The sequence below is a fragment of the Pocillopora verrucosa genome, chromosome 7 (genome assembly GCF_036669915.1).
Source record: "Pocillopora verrucosa isolate sample1 chromosome 7, ASM3666991v2, whole genome shotgun sequence".
Lineage (NCBI taxonomy): Eukaryota > Metazoa > Cnidaria > Anthozoa > Scleractinia > Pocilloporidae > Pocillopora > Pocillopora verrucosa.
The window spans coordinates 12370680-12381282 of record NC_089318.1 but is presented as its reverse complement, the minus strand read 5'-3'; the positions used below and the strand labels follow the sequence as shown (position 1 = coordinate 12381282).

The following is a 10603-nucleotide window of genomic DNA, read 5'->3' as shown; positions in this document are numbered from 1 at the left end:
TGGTGAAATACGATAGCAAGCCAACAACGAATGATTTTGATGCGAATTTCACTGTCCCAGACTACTCTTCATGCACGAGAAACTTTAGAATCGATGGGGATGATGAAGAGTATAACTGCAGCCGTCATCCAAATCAACTGCTTTTGACAAATGCAGTAATACAAAAACCTGGAGTTTATTTTGTAGGGATCCTTTATACCCAACACTCTTCCCCTGGTAGCAATTCCCATCGTATGCGGAGGTCTTGTTTTAGCACCAACAGGCAAAAACGGTCATGTGTCGAGACAAAAGACCCTCCACCCCCTCTGGGAGTTTTATCAGCTTATGATCCGCGCGTTGGCGTGAACTACACACTTGTCTCTGATGAACTCAGCTGCCGATTTTGGTCACATAAAGAACAGAAATGGCTAACGGAGGGCTGCAAGGTATGCTGTTTAAATTTATTTCAGATAAAGAGGCTTGCGGTGTGATTAAATTTAGATTGGCCCAACAACGATGCCGAGCATTAAACAGTTAGAAAAATTCATCAACGTTTTATTCGTAAATCCTCTGGAAAAAGTATGCCGAGGACAAATAAATCTAACTCTCACGCTACTCTCAGTCCTAATCTTCTTCGGTAGTTTGGTATTCGGCTGGTGCTGAGGTGCAACATGGTAAAGTGTTATTCAAAAATGTCCCATCCAAATAAGATTAGAGAGACTCAACCAAACTTATGTACACTTGAAATTACTAAATTGTTTTGATCAGAGTCAAGCGAGTTAAATGTTTATGCAAAGGTCGTAATTGGTTGCACTGTGGCAATGGAATGCTTTATAATTGATTAGAATTTCTGATACCAATCATAAAACGTAGTAAAGAAAAAAAGAAGCAATTTTGGATTACTCTATACTCTCAACCGATGACCCTCTGATGTCTTTGTTAAAGTAACCATAATCACTAAAATTGTTATTCCTTCACGCCCCAGGTCGGACCTCTTTCCAATAAGCATCGTCTTCGTTGTCTCTGTAACCACCTTACATCGTTCGGTGGAGGCCTTTTAGTAGCACCCAACCCAATTGACATGGATACCGTTTTTAAAGAGCTCAGCCGCCTAGACGAAACTGATAACTTTAGCGTCCTGCTTACGATCATTCTTACGTTCATGTTGTATTGTATCGCCTTCGTCTTCGCCAAGAGGGCGGATAGAAGAGATCTCGCTAAGGTAAGGATTTAATCAGTAGCTTTTTCTTCAAAATCCTCCCCTTTTTTACAGAATTTCAACACCTTAAGATAGGAGACAACCACAATTTCCCATTTGCACTAAAACTTCATTCGAATCTCGGTCTCAAAGTCAAGCTTTAAGCTCTACTAATTGGAGAGAATATGTAGTTAAGAAACAGACCTAAAAATACAACTACAGCTCAAAAATAGAAGACCTGAATATGGATATAACTTTTATGACTCGATCTATGAATTTGCAGCGATTTTGCCAAACAATGTTATCAAAGAAGATTTCTTTTAAGGGGAAATAAATAATTTTCGCTCTATAAAACTTCATGACGAGGTTGTGCAAGCCGATCTGTCCTTCCTACCGACGAGAAACTAATACCCTACTGCTCACTTAATTGATTGTTTTTTATTAGAGTTAAATTGTTGATGCTCCTTGATAGCACACTGTCAAATTAAGTAGTACAGTATACTTAAGTATACAACTACAACTCAAAAAGAGAAGACCTGAATATGGATATAACTTTTATGACTCGATCTACAATTAAAAATCTATGGGATTGTGAAAACTTGATAATTAGATTCTAGAAGAGGAATTAATGAGTGGCTGAAACTTAAACTAACTGGCAAGCTCCTTAAGGTCCTGTTTTCTAATGTTCTTCTTGATACTACTCAAGGTTGGTGGGGACGTTGTCTGTCCTTATGTCTAAACGAATTTGCAGAGATTTTGCCAAGCAATGTTAGCAAAGAAGATTTCTTTTGAGGAGAAAAAAATAATTTTCGCTGTATAGAACTTCATGAAAAGGCTGTGCAAGCCGATCTGTCCTTCCTACCGACGAGAAACTAATACCCTCCTGCTTCACTTAATTGATTGTTGTCTATTAGAGTTAAATTGTTGATGCTCTTTGATAGCGCACTGTCAAATTAAGTAGTACAGTAAAGCAACACTGACAGGGGTTAGCCTACGATTGGAGATAAGATAAGAAAAGATAAGAATTACTCTAATGGTAGATGGTATGGGTTTCATCTATTTCTAACTCACGTGAATATAGATTGTTCTCCACTTCCCAAAAAACTTTGAGACAGCACGTACATTTGTAGTCGGGCAGTGTTATTGTGTTCAAGAGGAAAATAAGACTTTACCAATCCATTCTTTCATTTTTTAGCATGGGTCCAGGATTCTGTTGGAAACAGAGGAGTCCCCTCTCGTCCACCAATATGAGCTCACAATCAGTACAGGTGTGTGGTCAGATAGTGGTACAACAGCCGAAGTTACCATGGTGTTTTACGGTAGCCATGGCAACAGTAGACCAATTACTGTGCGTGGGGATCTTCATCCTTCTCGGTTGCTACTTTCCCGCGGTAGTGTCAACAAGTACCTTGTCTCACTACCGGGATCCCTTGGAACATTAAGCCACGCTTATGTTTGGCATGACAATTCCGGAGAAAGTCCTTCTTGGTTCCTGGACTACATTGTTGTTAAAGAACAAGAAACGAGTCAAAAATGGAAATTTTTATGCAATCAGTGGTTTTCTCCCGATAAGGACGATGGAAAAATTGCTAGAAAGTTGTTGGTCGAAACCACTAACTCATTTCCTGAATTTCAAGAGGCATTTCGCGCGCGCCTGTCTGGTACGCTGTATGAAAAACATTTATGGATGTCTTTAGTTTCTAAACGGCCGGGAAATTCATTTACACGCACTCAACGCGTCACCTGTTGTTTGTCCGTCATATTCAACGCCATGCTGGCCAATGCAATGTTTTTTAACTTGGGCGGTGAACCAACGGAGAGTACAATCAAACTTGGTCCATTAAAGATTTCGATGAAGCAAATCATAATAACGATTCAAAGCTGCTTGATAATAGCTCCCATCAATTTCCTCATTGTTGCCCTCTTCAAAAACTCCAGGTCAAAACTCGACAAGTACTGTTGCAATCAGTCTAGTGAAAAGGAAGATCAAGATTCCGTGGAAGTGGATGACGATGGAAACAAGCCCCTGCACCATATTTTTCTTTACGTTGCTTGGTTTCTTTCTTTGGCCACTGCCATAACCTCTGCCACAGTCGTGTTCTTCTACAGTCTTATGTGGGGTAAAGAGACGGCTGATAATTGGCTTTCATCAATCCTGATGTCCATAACAATGGACATCCTTGCGGTTCAACCTGTGCGTCTTGTTATGCTAGCCGCTGCCGCCGCCATGATAATAACCAGAGCAAATAGAACAAAAGGGAAGCTCTCGTCTAAGAAAAGGTAGCCGTAGAATCCCCAATATACCAATAAACCTCTATTTCCTTGTCTCTACCATAAGAGCCTGGTATAATGCTATCAGTGTAAGCTTTTCTTGTACAAAAATGAACTTGGGTTCATTTAAAGCGAAATAGCAGTACGACTACAAAGCTGTCGTTTCCAATACAAGGACACTGAATTCTTGCACAATCAAGAGCAGAACTAAGACAATGCTCACTTACTTTGATAAATTTTTCGCGTCTTTTAAGCTGTTGATCCATTGGTTCATGCTCAAATTTAATTTGTTGTGATTTGCTCATACGAGTTTTTCTCTCAATCTGGTTTCAGGCCAACACGATCGAAAACCCTTCTTCCTTGATCTTTGAAAAATATTATACTTAGGGATCATCAAAAATTTCTAACTTATCATTATATTGCAGTTGCATGGCCGTGGAGGACGATGAACCACCTGACATTTTTAAGGGAGCCTTACCAGATGCCATGCAACTGGAATGTTACAAAAAGGACAGAGTCAATGAGAAGAAAACCATGTCAGCATTCAAATCTTTGATTTCCTTTGTTTCATTTTTGTTGATACTTGGTATTGTGTGTTATGGAAACCAAGATTATCACCAATATCTGATAGGTAGAGAAGTCAAGGCCCTTTTACCTCGAAGTGAAAAGGCAAGTTATTCTTACAATTATGATTTGACATATTTTAATCATATAAGATTATATTCATATCTATAACGGAATTTACAGTTTTCATGCGACAGAGCTTAAATTTTTGAAACACTGTATGGAGCACATTAATTCCTGAGGCCTAAATTTCAAATTCATCTGAAAGTATCACGTAGAAATCGTTGTCAAGAAAAGACACTGACTACGAAACATGAAAAATATTTTGCATCGCAGAAAATAGTTTTGTTGGGTACTTCTGTTATTCTTCTGTTATTAAATAAGGAACTCAGCAATCTTATGATCCTAGTTCCCTCGCAACTGATTTAGTTAAGAACCTCTGTGACCTGTGGGACCGTCTATCAAAAAAATGACGCATTTAGATAAGAAGGATCTAGTAATTATGATAAGCAATTGTGAATTTGCGTTTAGGTAGTGGAAGTTTTAAATGCCATATATATATATATATGTGTTATTCACCAGACGAGAGGTCCGTATTGGAAAAAACTGTGTCCGAGGTCTTGGATACGGCCTCGGGCGGTACACGAGACAGAGGGCACAGTTTTTCACAATACGGACCGATCGTGGCTGGTGAATAACATTTTTATTTTTTTTTTAAACCTAACAAATGGCTCTGAAAAGAACCTGAATGATAAAGGGCTGTAATTACGGCAAGATTCTCCATAAACGGAACAATTTATGAGCGAGTAGATTGTAGAGAAAACAAGGGCAATGCAGATGAAAGAGAGAGGTTTCATCAAAACATATTTATTTGCGTAATGGTATTTAAAGGTGATTTAAAAGGCTTCCAAGAAAACTTCGAAACATTTTTTCGGATACCGCGCGCTGTGAGGGGGCCGGATGAGGAGAATACTGCCCGCTCTCGGAAACAATCAGATTGCAAGATTTGTAAAATACCGCCCGCTCACGAACTGAGAAAAAAATAAGGTAATATATTCACAGTTTACCAGTTTACAGTTACATGTTAATCAATAACACTTTATGGGGGGGGGGGGAATATTTTTAGGTACATGAGGCGTTGGGATTGTGGACGTGGTTGATTAACATTTATGCTCCTGCTATGTAGACATCCCATTGGTACAACGGCGATAAGGACAGCAACGAGATGTACATCAGTGACAAGAGCTCTGTTTTGATTGGCATGCCAAGGATCAGACAACTGAGGATCGTAAGAGGTAAGCGTGGTGTAAAATATTATTTTTCCACTGCCCCACGTTACTTTCCACTGCTCATTTGTCAATCAAGCCAGCTATTTCAAGGACAACGAGTTACAGTTTTGGTTTTGTTCGTGTTCTTCTAGTTTTTTTTAACTTTGGTAGTTTAGTTTTGTTACTCAGTTAGCTTTCCACACATCTTTTCATTTATCGATGTTTTTTGTGCCTAGGCTTCGGCACCAAAGTGTATAGGGCTATAAGCTTTCCTTTCCAGGATAAATATCACATGGCAATGGTGATATTAAAACAAGGCACCTTCTTTCTGCTAAGGGCCCTACATTTGAAAAATAGAAAATAATGTAGAGGAAGCCGAAGTGCTGGAAATTTGGGGTTGGGATCTACGTTGTTACTTCTTAGTTTTTCAAAGGGTTCAACCCTAGGATCTAAGTTTGTTTTCAACGAAAATTTGCCCTTAATATCCTCATTAAAAATAACAATATCAAGGCCCTCAAAAATATGCGCTGTTTCACGGGTTCAACGATCGTTTTTCAGGTTATTGAAAGGAGGATTTCGATCCATGTTTTTTTTTGTTATTGCTTTTAGATAATTATTGCGGTCATTAGCGGCAGCAAAAAATAAAATCGCAGATTCCGTTTGGTCAACGTCAGCATGTTATTGAAAGGCGCATGAAAGTAACTCAGGCAAGTTTGGATTGCTCTGATACAAAATTTGGGGCTTTAAGAGGAACATGTTTGTCAAAACCCGCGATGAGGATTATTTTTTGCATTTGCTCTCCTATAAGCGTTGAATTTACTTCTGTTTGTGCTTAATGTAGTAACCTTGGTGCATGTTTTGATCGACAGTCTCTTGTCCAAAGATACTCGTGGAAATCTATAACGTTACTGAAGTTTGCTATCCTAACTATGCCATTTGCTGCGAAGATAAAACACCAATGTACCTCCCGAAATGGAAACTTCCCCCAACTAACGTTTCACGTTCTTCGTTCGATATATTATGTCCAAAGCCTTGGCGGTATCATACCTCAGAAGAAATAAATAATTTACCGAAAGTAACCCCTCGAGGAACGTATGGAGGAGGTGGTTATGTTGCCGATCTAGGCTACGACTTGCAAACAGCAAGAAACGTTATGAAGAAATTAAATGAGAACAGCTGGATCGATCGGCGAACTCGAGCTGTCGTCTTGGAATTTAACATTTTCAACAGTAACATGAACATCCTCGTGGTCGCACAGTACTTCTTCGAATTCCTGCCAACAGGTGGTGTTTTCAAGTACGTAAGTGTGCAAATGTTGAACTTGTATGGAACAGAGACTGGTTTAGTGCAGCTTGTCTTACTATGTCGTCTTCTTCTCCTGATCATGATCATTGCCTTCAGTGTAGTACAAGTGGTCAAAATGTACCGTCAAAGAAAGTCATACCTCAAAAAAATTTGGAACTGGCTTATTCTTGCTCTCATCATTACTTCTATAACATCTGTAGTTCTTCACATCATTCGAGAGAAGGCCATGGAAGACATCATAAAGGAACTCCAGAAGAACATTTATGCCATGGTCGGCTTCCACAAACCTTTACGTTTGATGCACTTTGAAACTGCCGCTCTGTCCATCGTCATCTTTCTGGCGACAGTTAAGCTGCTGAGACTCCTACGCTTTAGCAAGCAAACAGTATTTCTGTCGATAACAGTTCGATTTGCTGGAAAATATCTGTTGTCCTTCTCGTTCGTTTTCATTATCATTTTCTGTTCGTTTGCCATGTCTGGTATGATGGCATTTGGATCTGTTGTGGAGTCCTATTCCGGTTTCCCCCGTGCTTGTGTGGCTCAGTTTGAATTCCTACTCGGAAAGGCTATGCCTACTTTTCAAATGGCAAAAGTAAACCCTTTTCTTTCCTTTTTGTTTTCCAGCCTTTACATTTGCACTATGACTGTCTTTTTCCTCAATCTTATCATCGTCATTTTGAACTGCGCTTTGGAGGAGGTTAAGGATAATTTAGATTCTGTGGCAGATGAGCTCGACTTGGCCGAATTTATGATTAGTTATTTATTTCGAAGCATTTCTAATTTATTTGGCTGGAAAAAACCCAAGAAACTTTACTGCGAAAGAACGACCTTTGAAGATGGGTGCGCCTATGTTAAGAAATGTCTTACAGAGATCGATCATAGACTGTTGGTATTGTCAGAGGACACCTTTCCAACAGAACTTTTGCAGAAAGTTCGAATGGTGTATACATCTCCTTGCCAAACACAGTCTAAGTTGGTTAACAGTGAACCAGGTTCTGACAGCAAAACACCGTCCTCTCACCAAGAAGATGGAGGAATTATGAGACAAGAAGAAACTCTTGACAATCCCGAGAGAGAAGTTGTAGTGGAAGAGGACGGCATTCCTTCGAAATTCACAATGAAAGAAATGATACAGGATTGCAAACAAATGGTAAATCGACCGACCACGCCTTCGCAGATATATTTAGAAACTAAATACGAACAGACGCCTTTTAAATGTGCGAACACCTGTTGAACTTAACAAAAAATCTCTGCGAAAATTATCTGGATCATGTTAATATATATAAATTCAGTGTCATTTAGTTTTGACAGTAATGTTCTTTTGAAGCAGGAGAGCGACTTGCCTCTCCATTCCAAGTAAAACAAAAATCAAGTTAATTTTACGACTGAAATTAGTGCTTTTTGTTGGAAGCAGCTGAAATTATGATTGTTTTAGCTCCAATGCAATTATCTCCTCAGTGATACAGTGAGTAGGTGTCATTTTCATAGTTTTGGGGTGGTTCTAAGGGCATCAATTGATTTTTATCGGCTTTTAATTAGTTGAAAAGAAAAATTATTGTATTTATGATGTAGCAGCTTCGGCACGAACGAGAGGCACGAGGCGCAGAGAGAAAATAGAACGTGTAATAGCAGACGGAAAGATTATCCTTCTACCATCACTCGAAAACAAGTACGGACACAGGTAGCCCATCCTCGATGAACGAGTTCAACTGTGCCAAATTGTTACAGCCTGCATTGCTGGCGGTTTTGTATGCGCTTTGAAGCGTCAAGTGGCGGAGCCATTGAAAAGAGTGGCGAGGCCGAGCCGGAGAGGTTTGTCATCAGTTAATTCAGAAAGAGAAAGCGGTTTCTCCCTAATGTAACACAGCAAATAAAGGTTGACCAACTAAATGACCAATCATCGTATTTTTGGCAGATAATGGAGTTACGCTATTGGTGGGAACATGATAACGAGAAAAACAAGAATAAATAATTTGAATGAAAAGCCTTCGTTGATACTGTGGGGTAGAGTGCGATTCAAAAGTTACGTATTTGTTCTAAAGTTTACGTCCTTGTCATATTTTTTTATGTCGCGAGGGTGTTCCCGGAATCTGTCACCTAGTCGTCTTCCTGTTTCACCAATGTATAACTTTTTTGCAAAAGGTGCAAGTTACATAGTAAATGATATTGGGAGATTTGCACGCGAAGTGATTAGTAATCTTAATGAATCCCCAAGGTCGTCTCCTCTACGTTATGAATGAAAAGACAGGTTTTGCATCGCGCGCGAGCGTAGTTGAAAGATCCAGAAAAAAAATAGCCGTCACTACATTTTCTGCAGTTTCTCAGACTTGGACATTTATGGAGTGATGAGTCTGACTTTTCCGTCGAATCAAACGCAGTCAGCACTACAAACGACACAAAAGGAAAATACCGACCCCATACTATATTCACTCTCACGTTTCACCCTCACAAACACACAGTTAAAATCTATCATTCGTTAAAACTTTAAACAACTTCAAAACGAGTCAAAGACTAGTATTATATTTTCGCCATCCCCAGTGATTTCATTCAAACGCGAAAAAAAACATAGGCAACTTTTTGGTCAGAAGTTCAGTACAAACTAATGACTAACCTGGAACTTTTGCTTTTGAAAATACCAAATTGCCTTGTTATACTCTCCCACCGACGCAGCACCCCTTTTATTCAAATAACATAGCAGGTTGACGTCCAAAAGGGAAAAGGTAAAGAAAAAGATCAGGGAACCAGCATGCATAAGAAAGAAAAGGAAATTCGCAACACGAATTCAGTCTTCTAGCTATTAAGTCTACGGAGCTTTTTCTTCATTCACAGACATATTTCATCTGAGGTATTTCCAGTGGAGAGAAATATTTCCAAATCGTTTGGTCGGAAATAGGTTATGTACTTAGGTGTACTGAAATGACCTTTGACCAATAGAGTGTCAATCAAAAGGAAGTTTTTATTGTAGCCCGTGGAGATGTGGTACGTAAAATGTTTTAAAAAGAAGAAACACTTCCTTTCGTCTCCACTTGTATGGAAATTTCTTATAAAGCAAACACCATCGAAAGCATTAAGGTGATTCCTCAATATTGCATTGTACTTAAAAATCACGTTATCAGGTGAACAAGCGCGCGCATTGCAAGAACACGGTATTGTTTTTCAAGCAATGGACCAGGCAAAGAGGTGCGATGGTCTTTAGGTCATAAACGAGCACGATAGCCTATATTTTTTATTGCATAAATTTTTGTGTACAAATTATCCCCTTTAGATTGGAGAAATTTTAAAAAAAATTAATTGAAGGTTAAAAAAAAAGCGCAGCTAAAAGCGTTCGCTAAGCCTGTAACTCGAAGATGCAATTTACAACCTTGAAAGCAAGGACTCGAGGAACGTCGTCAAAATTAGGTGATTTTTCTGTAGATTATATGCCAAATTGTTCCATACGCTCCAGACTTTCTAACCATCAATTTTTTTTAAATTGTTACTTTAAAAAACCCTTGCTTCCAGCAACCGCGAAATGTTCCATGAACCGATGAAACTGAGTTCGTGATTAGTGCCAATTTATGCATAAATGAGGAACATTTGGCCTGTGGTATCTCTTAGACAAGCAAATGTTTTCGCACCGTGATCAGCTGGTTTCTTCGTGGTTTATTTTCCTTGAGCGCCGTCGTCTACGAAAGGTTATCAAAGTTGCATTTAAGGTGATTCCTCGGAAAAAAAAGTTATCGAACAATTTTTTTAAACATTTAAGGAAATTTTTAAAAAATTGTTCGATAACTTTTTTTTCTGAGGAATCACCCTAAGTGCCACTTTGATAACCTTTCGTAGTCGACCGCGCTCAAGCAAAATAAACCTCGACCAAACCAGCTGATCACGGTACCAATTCCGTGAAACAAACACATTTCTCTAGTCTTGCTTTTGTATGAGAGCTGACAACATTTATTCAGTCCGCCTCATAAGACTAGAAAGCTTGAGGACTACTAATTTACTAGTTTTTAACTATTGTGCCACCCTCATAAAGACA

The 10603-nt window shown here is 39.0% G+C and overlaps 1 protein-coding gene across 2 annotated transcripts; it reads left to right on the top strand.

Annotated features, from left to right (window-relative positions):
- The first annotated feature begins 1126 nt into the window (after positions 1-1126).
- LOC131775784 (polycystin-1-like protein 2) lies at positions 1127-8517 on the top strand. 2 transcript variants are annotated; one of them, XM_066169483.1, is made up of 5 exons: positions 1127-1201; positions 2373-3457; positions 3874-4117; positions 5139-5307; positions 6150-6285. In XM_066169483.1, the coding sequence occupies exons 1-4, from the start codon at positions 1142-1144 to the stop codon at positions 5196-5198; spliced, it is 1449 nt and encodes a 482-aa protein (XP_066025580.1). In that variant the 5' UTR covers positions 1127-1141; the 3' UTR covers positions 5199-5307; positions 6150-6285. The 2 variants fall into 2 exon arrangements, with proteins under 2 accessions (XP_066025580.1, XP_058947896.2); XM_059091913.2 differs by lacking the exons at positions 1127-1201; positions 2373-3457 and having other exon boundaries at positions 3977-4117; positions 6150-8517.
- The last annotated feature ends 2086 nt before the right edge of the window (positions 8518-10603 follow it).